Source organism: Plecotus auritus (assembly GCF_963455305.1).
Source record: "Plecotus auritus genome assembly, chromosome: X".
Taxonomy (NCBI): Eukaryota; Metazoa; Chordata; class Mammalia; order Chiroptera; family Vespertilionidae; genus Plecotus; species Plecotus auritus.
The window spans coordinates 11,403,663-11,420,852 of NC_137784.1; the positions used below are offsets into that span (position 1 = coordinate 11,403,663).

The window sequence follows — 17,190 nt, forward strand, 5'->3', positions numbered from 1 at the left end:
ACTCCCTCATCATTCTACTACTTAGAGATAATGACTGTTACATTCAGATAATCTCTAGTTTTTTGGGGGGGTATAGTATAGATATTTTTATCAGACTAAATATTAATTTTTTGTAGTTTTGCTTTTGGCACTAAAACATTTTTATATAAACATCTCTCAGTTTGTTATAAATGCTTTGTAAACATCACTTTAGTCATTACTAAATATTTCATTTAGTGTATAGTCCATAATATAGTTAATTATTCCTCTAATATTGAAATTTTTTACAAATATAAATAACACTTTGAAAAATATTTTTTGTAAAGCTTTTTCCTTATTTTGGATTATTTCCATATTTAAGAGATTGGACATGAAATTATTGTACCAAGGGCTATGAATATTTTGAAATCTCTTGATAGAAAAGAATAACTATTATTTCCTGATTACTATTATTTCAGAGAGTGTTCAAAATATTTTACATATATTTTATTTAATTAATGCAATGAATATAAATTCTCAAATAAAGTGTTATTATTCCTATTTGTATAGATGAAAAAGCTCATGCTCAGTGAGGTGAATATTTGTCAAGTTGTTATAACTAACAACTGGCAGAGTTAGGGTACAGTGTTGTTCTTTTGATCCTCACCCAAAGATATTTTCGATAGAGAGGAAGGGAGACAGAAACATCGGATCAGTTGTCTCCTGTACGCACCCCAACCTGGGACCAATCCTGCAACCTAGGCATGTGCTAACCAGGAATCAAACCTGCAACCTCTGGTGCACGGGTTGACACTCCAACCAACTGAGCCATACCAGCCAGGGCTGACTACAGTGTTTTTTGCTGTCAAACAATACACACCCTTTTATGCTAACTCCCAGTGTAACTTTATTAAATTTACTTATATGAAGTGTATAAAGACGGGGAGAGAGAGATCAAAATCAAGGAGTATGGTTGGATTATTGTCTTGAACACTGGGTGGTTCTGAGAAGGAGAATACAGGGAGAAGGAAGAGGGGTCTGAGAGGTGAAGATGATGTTGACATGTATATTATCAGCTGCCTATAATCCCAGGGAAAGTATCCAGTAGGAAGTTGGACTCCTGGAGTGTTCTTTATCTATCAGAAAAGACACCACAGCTGTAAACATTTTGTGATATTATGAGGAATGACCAAAAGAAAAACAGCTTGGTCCCAATCAAAGACTGGTGGTTCAGTCTAGCTCAGGGGTGGGCAAACTTTTTGACTCAAGGGCCACAATGGGTTCTTAAACTGGACCGGAGGGCTGGAACAAAAGCATGGATGGAGTGTTTGTGTGAACTAATATAAATTCAAAGTAAACATCATTACATAAAAGGGTACGGTCTTTTTTTTTATTTCAATAGTTTTGTTCATTTCAAACATTTTAACAAGAAGAATGTAAACACTAATTATTATAATTTGAAACTTCAAAAAATGGAGGAATCATAGCACAATAACATACCTTATATTGAAGATGGCAAAGGCAAAATAAAATTGCCTAACAAAGGAAAGGTACAAAAGCCTTTCAAATTAAACTTAAGTATAATTAAATAATTTAAAACTAAAACAAATAGAAAAGAACAAAATGTGTAAACAGTAAATTAAACATTTTCTTTAGTGCAACTTCCAAATTATGCCCGGGACGTAGATGTAGATGGCAATGTAGACTGGGTTGAAAGGTTTTTGGTCTTTAAAACATCAACTCCAGTGGGAACAGTGTTGTTGGTCTCCTTTTTAGCTAATGCTCTGATGCTGTGCTCTCCAGGGGCGTGTCTCCCTACATCACCACGATAACGTGTCTACTTCCCAGGGTGATGTCAGGGACGCTTCTGCGGGCATTACAAGGAGCCTCTGGAAGATTGAGAGGTTGTTCCTTCTACTGAATGGGGGATATAAATCTGCCCACTCAGAAGAAGGAGCTGCGGCCGTGTTTCCCGACGTTGCCATGTTAACACTGCTGCTGGTGAAGGAGCGGAGGGGAGAGCAAGAGAACCCTCCGCTCTTTCGGCTCCGAGGGCCGGATAGAACAGCCGAACGGGCCGGATCCGGCCCGTGGGCCGTAGTTTGCCCACGGCTGGTCTAGCTCATAATATGACTCAGGTTGGTCAGCTAAGCAACAAAGGCCCTATGAGCCCTGGGCTAGCTAATACTCTTTTAATCACAAAAACAAAACCAAACAAAAAAACACTAGTTAGTCTAAAGACCCTGTCAGTCTTTTAGATCAGAATTCACTCACTTCCTCACCACACTCACCTGGGAAACCTTTTCCTGAGCACTTTCCATGTGCCAGAAATTGAGGATCCCCCCCCCCCCCGCTCAAAAAAAGCTTTTATTTGCATACTGCTTTTTAATTTTTTTAGATTTAATTTCATTGTATTTTATTTTTTTCCATCACTATTTATAGTTGGCCAGGCCCTTTCACATACATTTGATCTTTAAAATCTGTGAAGAGTTCTCAATTTGTGGAAAAGGAAACTGAGGCTTTGAGAGGCAAAGTGATTTGCTCAGTAATACATGGCTAGTAAGTAGCAGAGCTTGCTTCCTGTTTCTCACAGTCTCTATAGTGATGAGGGTGTTCCCCCCCCTCTTGGTCATTCAGCCCCACCACAATACTCTGCCTTTGGAATGTCAAGGCATTTAAAAAATGTTTTTATTGATTTCAGAGAGAGGAAGGGCGAGGGAGAGAGAGATAGAAACATGGCTAAGAGAGAAACACCGATAGGCTGCCTCCTGCACACCCCCTACTAGAGATCCAGCCCACAACCTGGCATGTGCCCTGACTGGGAATCGAACTATGACCTCCTGGTTCATGGGCGACACTCCAGCCAGCTGAGCAACACTAGCCAGGCTCATGGTATTTTTGAGAAAGAGTAGCCTACATGTAAAATGGAGGCTGTCCCCTTCTTGTGGGCTATTCACCTTCCATGTAGAGAAGTAGCATTGATTTTTATCATTATTGTTATTTCACTCCCTCTGTGACATGCAACAGGGAAGAGAAAAAATAATGGCTATACTTTGCTGAGCGCCTACAACATTCATTATTTCTATTTCTCACCAAAATTCTTGGAGAAAGATTTGATTAGTCTCTCTTTCTAGATGAAGAAACTAAGACTTATAGAACTATTCTGAGTCATGCATTAGTTGGTGGCTGACCCTGAATTGGAGCCAGCTCTGTCAGATTCCAAAGAATATGCTACTTTAAAAAAATATTTATTGAATGTATTGGGGTAACATTGGCTAGTAAAATTGAATAGGTTTTAGGTATACAATTCTATAATACCTCATCTGTATATTGTATTGTGTGCTTACTACCCCAAGACAGGTCTCCTTCTTTCATCATTTATCCCCCTTTACCCTTCTCTACCTCCCCCTGTTATTGGTGGAAGTGGAGTTCTTGGGGTGCTGCAAGGAAATGGAATTTCTTGAGTCCCCCCCCATGGGAAGATGGGGTTTTGTGGAAAGCTTTATTGATGATGTAAAATTAAGGGGTTCCCCTCCAAGGTCCCATCTTTGTCCATCTCGCCCTGGAAGAAGTCCAGCCTTCAGCAGGGCCCGAATGAAGGCCGCTGGCCAGAATCTCTGCTCCATATTAAAGCACAGTCCAGCCCAGCATCGGGCTAGCTTAGCTGTGTTCCCAGCTGCAGTCCATTGTGTGTGGGGTCCGCAAGGCCATGGGCCATGCAACTGCTTAAGGCCACATGGCTATAGAGAGAGAACAGGCGAGCACACAGATGAGTGTGGTCATGGAGCAAGGTCATGGAGCAAGAGAAGAACAAAGCAGAGGGAACTCTTTGGGGATTTTAACCAGGAGCTTCTTCAAACTAACCAATTAACTTTCTAAGATTTCACATGCTTTTGATGGGGTCCACCCCCTAGCCAATCCATTGTTCCCCAGGCTAGACTGACAGGCAAGCACCTCCCTTGCGCCACTCCAACTTCCACTGCACATGTGCCTATTCCCCCTTCTCCCCCCAATAATCCAGTACCAGATGGGGGAAGGGAGGGGTGTTAATACCTTGGAGGAACAATGCTGTGTGAAGCTGTAGCTTCCGGACAAAGCTTCCCAGGTGACCATGTTTACAATGTCTGACTCCATTTGCCTTCTTTCCTTCATTAATATTTATTAATGTTATGATGATAACACCCCACCCCTCTTTCCCTCTGGAAATCATCATACTGTTGTCTGTGTCTATGAACTTTTGTTTTTATTTCTTAATCCTTTCACCTTTTTCACCCAGTCCATGCTCCTTTTGATACACTGTCCTGACTTGTAAAATTGGAATTCAACCAAAAAAAACAGAAATTAAACATTGCAATTTCATTCTCTTGAACTTCAGTTTACACTTAAAATTTAATATCGATGGGTTTTGAATTAATAATCTGTTTCCTTTTGCTTTTTCTCATGGAGCACTTTGAGAACACTCTGATATATTTTCTTTTGTTTCTTTACTTGAGACCACTTAGGCATACATTTATTCATTTTCTCTAAGTGCTGAGGAGCCCACAAAGGCTATCTAGTTTTTTTAGCTTTGAAGTTTGATGTCTTAAGCTGTAACAAATGGAAAATTTCTCTAATGGAGATTGTTCTTTAAAAAAAAATACTTGTTCTCTATTTTTACTTAAAATTTTGAAAATACTAAATAGCCACCACATACTTCTATAATTCTTGGAATAACGTCTAGTTAATTTAGTGGTTTAAATATCTAACAATCAGGCCATTCAGAACTGCCTGAGAGATCCCCTCCCTCCATGCCCAGCCCCATATTTCCCAGTTGTTCAAAATTGCCCTTTGTAACTGTTTTCCTTCCCTTGCCCTCTTGTTCCCTCCAGTTACTCTCCTCTCTCCTCCTGCTAAGAGTTTGCTCCTGAAGGGAGCATTCACACCACTGTCCCCCACCTCTTCCTTTATCCCATCCCATGAAAAATGATTCTGACAGGTTCTTGAATGACCTGGAAGTCCAATGGTGCATTTTCAGTACTTATTTTGCTTGACGTCCTGGCAGTAGTTGGCATTCTTGCACACTCCCCTCTTAACATACTCAAGGCTCTTGCTTTCAGTGCCAGCATATTCTCCTGGATTTCCTTTTATGTCTCTGAACTATTTATGAGTACTTTTAATATATATATATATTTCAGAGAGGAAGGAAGAAGGGGAGAGAGATAGAAACATCAATGATGAGGGAGAACCATTGATCAGCTGCCTCCTGCACGCCCCCCCACCGGGGACTGAGCTCCCAACCTGGACATGTGCCCTGACTGGTAATCGAACCGTGACCTCCTGGTTTATAGGTCAGTGCTCAAAAACTGAGCTACACAGGCCAGGCAAGGATGCCACTTTCTTTCAACTTTTACATATTGGGGGTTCCTCTGGATTCTTCTTGGCCCTCTTTGTCACTCTAATGCTCTCTTTGGGTGACTTTACTCCCATGGCTTTAATTAAGATCAGTATCCCAAATCTGCCAATTCTTTAGTTTCAGCCCACATTTTATACTATAATCCCTGGTTGATTGGCATCAAATGGAAATCATTTTAAACAAGTACTTTTCTTTGTAAAAGGAGATCACTTCCTTCATCTGAAATTATGATCCCTTTCAATAACAATTTTTACTTAATTATTCACTTTTTGATATGATAATATATGAGCCTTGAGATTTATATAGGATTAGTACTAGAAACACGTTTATTGCCTGGATAGAAACAAAAACACTAAACAGTCTTTTTATTCTTTACACCAATTAAAGGCATCCTCATCTTTTTCTGTATTGTTATTTGCTGTGTGGTTAATCTGCCTGTGCTTTAGACATTTTCGGTATAATGAGATCCTGACGGGGACTATTCAGATATCCACTCTAGAATCATGAGCCTTTAGAAGGTAGAAAGTACTGCTGAAAGAATATGAAGTCACATCTCCCCATTTAAATGCTATTTACCAGCTTCAGCCCTAACTGGACAATTCACACAGAAACCAGCTTTATGGTTGGAGCCTGTGATTTGTTAGGAAATCCTGTAACAGACACATTTAAACTCAGCGTAAGAAAGGTCAGTACCTCACTCCAATTGCCAGTGATTTCCCGTAATCAGAATACCTTTCCTGTATGATTATGGCTTTGTATTGCATTGTCTTTTTAGCAGCTGCGAAAGACAGAACTTTAGTGCTGATTGTATTTAACCTTGGGTGAGTGAATCTGGCACTGTAAGTCAGATTAGCAATTGATAACAAAGGACACATAAAACATAATTGTGGTCAAGACATTTAATTTTTTCCCCACCAGGTGAGGATTAAAGGTCATTATGGAATTGTTAAATAGAATATTTCCTCTACGAAAATATTTTAATAATTTAAAATGACAGTTATACTTGTACATAGCTAAATTTCTTATTTAAGGATATGATAGTTTTTAAAAGTTGATATTTTCACAATAATGATTCTTTTGGGAAATTAGAGATTAATATGAAAGAGGTGTCACAGTTGCTTGTAAACTGTTGTTCACCTGGTTTTACTGATTTAGCCTATTATTTTGGTATTGTATAGATAAAACTTCATATTTTCCTGAACTGTGATTCAGCCAAGGATTACAATTCTCATGGAAACTTGCATTAGATGGCTTTATGCAATCCAGGTGTTGTTCCATTGCCATGTTGAATAAAAAAGGACCTTAAACGGGGCATTTAAAAATCCCAATCCTAGTAAATGTAGAACAAATGAGTTAAAATTTGCTGTTTTGCAACCACCATAGAAATAATTGATTTAGGCAAAAATCATCAATGGATGTTTTGGAGAATAGAATATATACACAGTTCCAAAGTGTTTTCCTGCAAATTATTTACTAATTATAAAGAGAAAGAAAATAACAGTACCATTAAAGGAAAGGAAAGCTAAGAACTTGGTCTAGAATAAAGAAGACTGAAGAAATGATGGATGATAGGTGTGTGTGGAGAGAGAGAGCATGCATATGTGACAAAATAGTAACAATTTTACTATTCTTACCATTTTCCAATATGTTTGAAAATGTTTCAAAATAAAAAAATATCCCAGTCCTGTAGTGGCTGCAACCTAGGTTTATGTCCTTTGGAGGTACTGTTTGTTAGCCCTCTCTTGTTTTTGCTGTCCACCAACTTTCTCATTCTTTGCAGACTCTGTGTGCCACGTCTTGGCATCATCTTGAGTATCTTCACTGTGCACATGAATAATCTCAAGCATGTTGGCATCTCAGTTCCTTGACCTCCTAAACTCCGGCAGCCCCTCCTCCACTGTACTTCAGCTGCTCACTCCCATATCCTGGCCCCTGTAGCCACTTGGATCAGTTCCACCTCTGCAATCTTTATGATTATTATACCATTCTTTGATCTCTTTTTAAAAATAGTTATTGATTCTTTTTTTAAAATATATGTTTTTATTGATTTCAGAGAGAGACAGAGAGAGGGAGAGAATCATCGATTTGCTGCCTCCTGCATGAGCCCCACTGGGGATCAAGCCCACAACCCGGGCATATGCCCTGACTGGGAATCGAACCGGGACCTCCTGGTTCATGGGTTGATGCTCAGCCACTGAGCAACACTGGGCCCCATTCTCTGATCTCTTGATCATCATTGAAACCTATGGGCCTTGGACCTTTCCCATGTGTCTCTGTCTTCCAGCCCCATCTTGTCTTCACTTTCTTCCTCATCCATCTTTCCCCATCTTCTATTGGGTATTTCTTGACCCAATTAACAGATAATATACAGTAATCATATTTTAGGTAATTTAAAGAAGTAATAGGTGAAATATTTCATGTTCCTTGACCAATTGCTAGCAAAGCTTGGCTACAACTCCTTGATGAGGAAGTCAAGGATATTAGTGACTTGACTTGGATTTTTCTACAGGGATAATTCACATTTTTAAAATAGTCTTTAAGCTTTGTCTTCTTTGTCTAGAAGCTTCTGATTTGAGTGTTTGCATTTACACATTCTATTTTGTCCTTGGTTATTTTCAACTTCACTATGTGCAATAATAGGCTGCAGCTGTGGCATTAAAAAAATAGAGGGATGAATTAGAGTATTTTATAACTGGAAAACATTTTAGAGATCACAAAATCCCAAGTTCTCATTGTTCACATGAGAAACTGAGCACCAGAGAGGTAAAGTGACTTGCATCTGGTCGAGTTGGGACCAGAATGGAAATGCCCAGTTTACAAATTCAGAAATTATTTTTTATTACCCCATGTGGATGAGTTGGTGGGTGGGCTAGTATATGAGCAAATAAAAAGGTCACAGACATTACCTCTAATTCTTGTCCTTCTCTGACTAACAGGCCAGAGGTTTTCAAGAATGATAAAACTATGATTTCTTTTGTCATTAGGGGAAAGTGTATAGTTTTGTTTAAAATGCCTGCCACTGTTTGGACACTGGGCCTCATGCTTTATCTCATTTACCTCTTGTTTAAGAAAAAATGCTTTCAAGGGACAAGGAGGCTGTGCTATGTCCTTGTTCTGCAGGGATGTCACAATTTGTGGATGAGTGAGTCTCATAGAGATCCTTGCCTTGTTTGCTGCCCAAGAATCAGGCTGTGTGACCATCTCACACTTCATGCTTTTTCCAGTGAAGTTGAAAGTCTCACTGTGACAGCCCCACACTCCAGCAGCTGGCAGATGTAGAATATCTGTGCACAAAAACAACAATGAAAACTGTGGTCCCAGAGTTGAGCCATACCCTATTTTCAGCATGCTTTGAATAGCTGAGGAAATAGATGCTTGTCCTCCTCGTTTAAAGCCTTTTGCCACTAGACGGTTCATTTTCTTTTCAGTTCATTTGACTTCATTTTAATCATTTTTATCACACTTGTGCCTCTCTCTCTTCCTGACTGGATGTCAGACCCCTTAAAGTTACACTACATATTCCCTCATCCTGGAGGCCTCTACCAACAGAATTTCAAAAAGCAGAGTCTTTAAATGGCTTATTCTGAATATAAGGCTTCTTGCTTAAATGTCAAATAAATTCTTATTTAAAAAACAAAGCAAACCAAACATAAGACAACCACTCTGCATGAGGAGGAACACAAGACAGAAAGTCTTAATTAAACAGTAGTTTCATTCATTTAACAAATATTTATTGAGTATCTACTATGTTCCAGGGACTGTTCCCAACAGGGATACAGCAGCTAATCCAATGGACCAAAATCCCAGCCTTTATGGAGATTGCATTCTAGTGGAAGGAGACAGACAATAACACACGAGTGAAATATATGCCATATCAGATAGTGATAAGTGCAGTGGAAAGAAAATAAGGAATGAGATAGGCAGTGGGAGAGGGGTGCCATTATAAAAAGGGTGGTCAGGAAAGGCCTCACTGAGAAGGTGACTCTTTAGCTGAGACTATGCTCTCTAAAGGAGTGAGCCCTGTGGGTCCCGATTGGCTCTTCTTGCTCCTGATTCTTGGGTTCTAAGATGGTAGCCTGTTTTGTTCACAATAGTTTGTGAAAATTTTAATGAAATATCGTATCTAATTAGGAAGTCTTTGGGGACACTAGAAATTGTTAGCCTGGAGATAGAATTATTGTCTCTTATTCCTGCTGTACTCGTTTTTTTAATTAAATCTTTATTGTTGAAAGTATTATATACGTCCCTTTTTTTCTCCGTTGACCCTTTATAGCCCCCCTCCCCGCCCAGGCCTTCACAACCCTATTGTCTGTGTCCATGGTTGATCTCTTCCTACTCATCCACCTTCCCCCACCTTCCCTCTGAGATTCTGCAGTCTGTTCTATGCCTGCCTTACTGCTTATTTTTCTCAGTATTTTTTTCAAGAAAAACGATTTTAAATATAATAATGTTATATGCAATAAACATTAATATCTCAAGAAAAATGTTACATGCAATAAACACCAATTATTCAAGAAAAATGATCTTACATATAATAATATTACATGCAATAAGCATTAATATTTCAAGAATAAAAGGATTTTAAGTATAATAATATTACCAAAACTGTACTAACATAGTATGATATCACAAAAGTTGTAGGAAATATTAAAAATCTGCAAATAACAGGGTTACTTCTATTATATTCTAGAATATTTTTCCCTCTGGCTCTATTTTTGTTCATCAGTTTATGTTGTTCATTATATTCCACAAATGAATGAGATCATATGATATTTATCTTTCTCCAACTTGCTTATTTCCCTTAGCGTGATGCTTTTAAAGTCTATTTTGTCGGATATGAGTATTGCTACTCCAGCTTTTTAAATTCTGTATGGCTAGGTTTCTCTCTCTGTTTCTTCTTAGCAATCCCTTACAGCAATCCCTTTAGCATTTCTTGTAATGCTGGCTTGGTGGTGATGAACTCCTTTAGCCTTTTTTTTTGGTCTGGGAAGCTCTTTATTTGACTGTCTATTTTGAATGATAGCCTTGCTGGATAGAGTAATCTTGGTCTCGGATCCTTGCTTTCCATTACCTTGAGTACTTCATGCCATTCCCTTCTGGCCTGTAGAGTTTCTGACGAGAAATCAGGTGTCAGCCTTATGGGAGCTCCTTTGTAGGCAACAGTTTTCTTTTGCTGCCTTAAGATTCTCTCTTTGTCTTTAATTTTTGGCATTTTAATTATGATGTGTCTGGGCATAGGTCTGTTTGGGTTCTTCTTGGTTGGGATTCTCTGTGCCTCTTGAACTTGTGTGACTTTTTCCTTTACCAGGTTAGGGAAGTTTTCTACCATTATTTCTTTTTTCTTTTTTAAAATATATTTTATTGATTTTTTTTTTTTTTTTTTTTTACAGAGAGGAAGGGAGAGGGATAGTTAGAAACACTGATGAGAGAGAAACATCGATCAGCTGCTTCCTGCACACCCCCTACTGGGGATGTGCCCGCAACCAAGGTACATGCCCTTGACCAGAATCAAACCTGGGACCCTTCAGTCCACAGGCCGAAGCTTTATCCACTGAGCCAAACTGGTTAGGGCTCTACCATTATTTCTTCAAACACCTTCTCTATTCCTTTCTTCCTTTCTGCCTCTTCTGGCACACCTACTATTCTAATATTGTTACATTTCACATTGTCCCACAGCTCCCTTAAGCTGTCCTCCTGTTTTTTAATTGTTTTTTTCTTTTTAGTTCTCTAATTGAGTGATATTTTCAACTGTCTTCTAATTCCCTGATTCAATCCTTAGCTTCCCCTAATCTGCTGTGCATTCCTTCTAATGTGTTCTTTATTTGTGTTATTTCATTCTTTATCTCAAACTGTTCTTTTTTCATAGTTATTATATCTTTTTTCATTCTGTTGACCATTTTTAACATCATTACTCTGAACTCTGTTTCAGATATATTTCTTATCTCTGCTTCATTTATCTCTTCTGGAGAATTGGCTAGTTCTTTCATTTGGGGGTTGTTTCTTTGTTTCCTCATTTTGGTTGTCTGTTTGGGTTTGTGACTATGTATTAGGTAGATCCTCTACACCTCTCAATCTTAGTGCAGAACATGTTAAAGGCTGTTTCTGACTAATTGGATCAGGCAAAGACTCAAAGCCTCCAGAGACTGCCTCTATCTACAGACTAATAGGATTCTGATTTGAAGCCTCCAGGCAATCGTCCTCTATGGCAAGAGTTTTTTCAACATGGTGGGTGCGGTTGCTTCTGCCTGGAGGCTAATTGTTACTTTTAATCTCTTAAGTGGCCTCGGGGCAAGGTGTTTTCCAATAGGGTGTGCCAACTGTCTTCCCCCCAGGCAAGGCAGATGTCTATGTGGGAAAGATGTCCTCTGCTGTGTGAGGGAATGACTCAGCCCAGGAAACTTGGGGTGTCGGCCTTCTGAGCTCTATCCCCTGAGTCCCCATTCCTGGGTTCTGCTGTCACAGCTCCAGTCCACTTCACCCACCAATGCCAAAGCACAAGCTTTTATTTTTGTCTTTTTCTGCATGGAGTTAATGTGGCGGGGAAGCCCTGTCACACCATGAAGCAGCAGGACCAGAAGCAGATATAAGCTGTCTAGTGAGTTTGGAACTGGACAACACAAATATTTTCTTCTATGGGCAGGGTTGGAAGTTATGGAGTCAGTGCCCCACCCCTGGAGTGGGGTGTATATCTGGGCTCTACCCTTTGCCATTTTGGAGGTTTCTGCTCCAGAGGAGAGTCCTGAGCTGGCTAGTGTGCCCTTCAGTGGTGACATTTTAGAAGTCTGATGTTGCTATGCCATTCCTGCTCTGCCTCTCCTTCCCTCTTCTCGAGAGGGTACTGGGAGAATTCTATCCCCAAGACGCAGCAGTACCTTAGTAACTGGCATTCATGCTCAGGATCAAAGTTCATTTTATCAGCCATTTCCCAAGTACTCAAAATCTCAATGTGGGACTCTAGTAAGGGCCTGAGCTGGACCTACTTTTCCCATTGCCATGGGACTAGCTCATCAGGTAGGGTTTAGTCAGGAGGCAGAAACCAAGAGTAGTTTGAATAGAGAGAACTGAATGTAAGCAACTGTCAGCTAGGAATCAAGTTTTTACTAGGTAACTAAAAGAGTCCCTGAAAAAGAACTTGAATGGGGGGGATAAGCGGGGGTGGGTGGGAGTGGGGGGAAAGAGACATATGTAAAACTTTACATAATAAATAAATATAAAGAAAAAGAACTTGAATGTATGTGGAGGTAGCAACTGCAGGAATGTTACCACCTCTAGGGCTGAGAGAACAAAGAGGGAAGATTGGAATTATTAAAATTTAGGAACTTGGAGGAGGGGTCCTGCAGAACTGAAACTCAGACCTTTGAGAAGGGGGGCTGCTCAACTGGTGCCCGCGTCTCTGAGGGGCTGCCATGAGGCTGGCTTTACAAGTGCTGGGTAAACTACAAATTGGATCCAATGGCTGCAACAAGGAGAATCTGTGGGGGAGAAGAGCACTTGCTAGGCTATACTAACAGGAACAGGAAGAAGTGTGTCCCCTGTCCCTCCTCTAGCCTCAACAGGCCCTATTTACAGAGCCAAACATGGGGCAAAGTGGAAATGTGGCCTGCAGAGTCCCAGCTTCCAGCACTAGCAAGCTGACTAAAGTAGAGAAGCATGGAGTGAGAGGTGATAGCTCAGTAAGTGGCCTTCATGCTCAAGTGTAGGGGCTCAGGTACAGGAATGCAAGCCCAAACAGAGATGGTGGATTCCCAATGGGGTCAGGGTAGCTCAGCTTATTGACTTTGGAGTAGAAGAGGAAGTGCAAGAGACAGGGAACTGAGCATGACTGTTCACCTTCCAAGGTCCATTACCCACATCCACTAGTAAAAGATCGCCCATGAATGTGCTGTGTGCTTACCAAACAAAATAACAACTCCTCCCCTGGGTGAGTGGACTGTGGTCCCAGCAAGGCAGAAATGAGAGGGGAGACTTAGATGACCTCTTCCTCCTTGTGGGAAGGAGTAGAAGTAGTAGTTTATGTAATGTGTCTGGCTTAGTTCTAGGCACGTAGTAGGCCCTCAATAAATGGTGGCTATTATTCAAGGAAGGAAAGGTACAAATAGATTAGGAAATGAAGTAGCTGGCTATATATTGTGGAGAGAGCCCAGGACTTCGAAGACCTGAATCCATACTAGGTGAATGACTTGAGCAAGATCCCTGCCTCTCTAAACCTGAAGTTTCTGTGTGTGTAACATGGAGATGATAATACTTGGGACTAATGTCTTATAGTAGACTTTAACATATGGTAGCTATTTTGTTCAATTATCAATTGTAGAAATAATAAGCTTGATTATTTATTACTAGAGGCCCAGTGCACAAATTTGTGCATGGGTGGGGTCCCTTGGCCTGGCTGGCGATCGAGGCCTATTGGGGGGCCAGCTGGCTGGGGAGAGGAACCCCGGGAAGTTGGCCGGCCAGACTCCCGATTGAGGCTGATGAGGGGGTGGTGACCGGATGGGGAGAGGGGCCATGGGAGGTTGGCCAACCAGGGGGCGGGGCTGTGAGATGTTGGCCAGCTGGCCCCTCAGGGCCTATGGGAGGGGCTGGCAGGGTGGGGAGAGGGGCCGTGGGAAGCCGGCTGGGTGGGAAGGGGAAGCGCCATGTGAGGTTGGCTGTGGAAGCACACTGACTACCAGGGGGGAAGCTCCTGTGTTGAGTGTCTGCCCCCTGGTGGTCAGTGTGCATCATAGCGACTGGTCAACCGGTCATCCTGGTCGTTCTGGTTGTTAGGTCCTAACGGTCGCTTAGGCTTTTATATATATAGGTTGATGTTTTTAATAGTAAATAGAAAGAGGTCATTTATTTCACTTCATAATTGTGCAGATGAAGAAACTGAGACACAGAAAAAGGTCAATAGATTTATGCAGGTTAAGAGCTTGGGCTATGGGGTCAGTGAGTTGTTGATTCAATTCCTGCTGTCCATTTCCATTTATTGGCTAAATGACCTTAAGTAAGTTAGTCTCTCTCAGCTTCACTGTGTGGCGAGGACTGCAGGAATGAATCTATTGCTGACCCTCAGTAAATAGCACTAGAACAGTGGTCGGCAAACTCATTAGTCAACAGAGCCGCAGTTTGCCGACCACTGCACTAGAACATTGTGCTTGGTCAACAGAAAACCACTGAGGTGAGGATTGGTTGGTCATGACAGTCACTGTTCCACAGAACAGACCTGTCAGGTTACTGTCCAGAAGGATATGGTAAGAACATGAGATTTCAGCCATGGTACTACCAACTATTTGCTTTGCAACATTGAACAAGTTACTCGATTTCTTCTCCCTGTGGTTTTTCCCTATAAAGATTTTGATATTTGACCTTATGTCTATTTCCTGGGGTTTTCTGAAAGCTGAGTAATGAAATGAGAGTCTCTGAAACCCAAGAGCCTTGAGGGAGCTCATAAATAAACACCCTCAGATGATTAGTGTCTACTCTGTGTACTACAGCAGTACTAAACTAAACATACTGGGACTGGAGGCTGGATTTCTGCTTTCAAAACTCAAATGTTCTCATTTAGTCAACTCTTTTTTTTTTAAATATATTTTATTAATTTTTTACAGAGAGGAAGAGAGAGGAGAGGGATAGAGAGTTAGAAACATCAATGAGAGAGAAACATCAATCAGCTGCCTCCTGCACACCTCCTACAGGGGATGTGCCCGCAACCAAGGTACGTGCCCTTGACCGGAATCGAACCCGGGACCTTTCAGTCCGCAGGCCGACGCTCTATCCACTGAGCCAAACCGGTTTTGGCACGTTTAGTCAACTCTTGATTTTTATGTGCTAACTGGGAAAAATTACAGCAGGAATAAAAGGAGCCAGCTGATGTTGATTCCTCTTAATTCTAAAACTTGAGGAAGGCATAAGAGACTATGTTTTAATCTCATCTTTCACCTGATCTCTTTCTATGAAGGTACAGGATAGTTCAGTGGTCGGCAAACTGCGGCTCGCGAGCCGTGGTTTGCTGCTCTGTTGACTAATGAGTTTGCTGACCACTGGGATAGTTCAAAGGCTACCAGAAGAGAGTCAGTGTGTTTGAATAATCCACAAACGAGAGTACTTACCACTATAGTTGACATTTATTTAGCATGTGCTTTACATTAGTCATTTAGCTAAACTCTTTACCTGTAGTATCTCATTTTGTCCTTACAGTAACTCTATGCAGAGGGAGGTGTGTTTATTTTCATCCATCGCTTGTCAATTGAATATCAGGTGTAGAAGATGGAGTGAATCATACTTCTTAATTCATTGTGCATTGTTATCATTGGTTTGTGCAAGACCCTTTCTTATGTTAATTAATTTGCTTATTCCCTTTTACCCATGTACCTGATGGTCACCCTCCCCATAAATAACCAATTATTATGTTTAGTGTGTATCTTTTCCTTTGTATATACTCTTATGAAATGTATATTGTGGTTTTGTGTATATGTATTTTAAATTTATATAAAATGGTATCATGTTATATTTCATTCTAACTTTTTAATAACTGTTCTAACTGAAGCACAATTTTTTAAGACCTGTTCATGTTACTATGGGTTTATTGAATCTATTGCTTCCACTTGTGGCATAAGACTCTATAGGTGCATCCACTACAGTTACATATTCTCTGTCCTAGCAATAGACAGCCGGGCTGTGTTGGTGTCAAACTTTATATTGCCACAAAGAAGCATTGTATTGCCATATGTCTCCTTAATGGACTGTGTGACAGTTGCTTTGGGGTATATAGTGAAGAACGGAATTGCTACTTCATAGGGCATACATAGACTTTATATGCTTAATTATTGCCATAGATAAGTGCTATTATCCCCATTTTACAGATAAGGGAACTGAGGCTTTGAAAGTTTTAATAACTTACCCAAAGTCACATAGACAGTAATTAGCAGAGCTGGGATTCAAATTCAGGTAGTCTTGCTCCAAAAATTTTACTCAATATTCATGCCATTATTCTTCTATGAATATTTGAGACAAGGACATTTTACAAAAACATGAGGGTAAATCTCATTGATTCTAGTTTTTAAGTGTGTAGAACCGAGGAATCCAGGTGAAATGACTATTTTTTCCCCTGAAGCACCTTCTTACCCCCATCATAGCTGCATAGTAACTGTTTTTCTCTGACTTTTGTGTCCTGTGTGTCTGCAGCAATAAGAGCTGCATTGATCATCCAAAATTGGTACCGAGGTTACAGAGCTCGGTTGAAGACCAGACAACGTTATGCTCTCACCATCTTCCAGTCCATTGAATATGCCGATGAGCAAGGCCAATTACAGGTCTGTTTTGTAAGCTTGTCTCTTATTTTGGTAAACTGCTTATTTTTACCCTTGTTATTGAAAGAATGACTGGTTGGGATCATTTTAAGCTGAGAAACCTTAGTGAAAGGCTTTAATAGAAGATATAGTGACATTGTCTTGGAACTAGCTGTTGAGAGAGGGAGTATGATTTGGGATGAGGATGGTATTTTTCAGTTCTGAAGTTCACATTTTTAAGAGGGCTGGAAAAAGCTATACAGTGAAGTATTTCCAGTGGTTATTTCTGGGGACAGGAGTGGGAGTGGATGGGAGAGGAATTCTCATTTTCATTCTGTATTGTTTGTAATTTTCAACAATCATATTTATATGTAAATTTATCACATTATCTTTAAAAATAATTAAGAAAATTTTAAAAAGTATCAAAGACATTGCTGGATTTATTCTTGACAGTTATAAAGATGATATACTATGATTCAATCAGATATTCCCTTTGCCTTGATTAGAAGCTCACAGTGTGAGCTGTCCTTTTAAGCACTGTGGAATGTAGTGATGAGTATAAAGGTAGAG

The 17,190-nt window shown here is 40.3% G+C and overlaps 1 protein-coding gene across 4 annotated transcripts in view; it reads left to right on the plus strand.

Moving 5' to 3' along the window:
* The window catches only part of PPEF1 (protein phosphatase with EF-hand domain 1), a 121,696-nt gene that overhangs the window by 36,532 nt on the left and 67,974 nt on the right, over positions 1-17,190 (plus strand). For all 4 annotated transcript variants that reach the window (XM_080652664.1, XM_080652662.1, XM_080652663.1 and 1 more), the window contains one exon: positions 16,517-16,644. In XM_080652664.1, the coding sequence (XP_080508790.1) occupies positions 16,517-16,644 (128 nt within the window). The remainder of the gene's footprint in view (positions 1-16,516; positions 16,645-17,190) is intronic.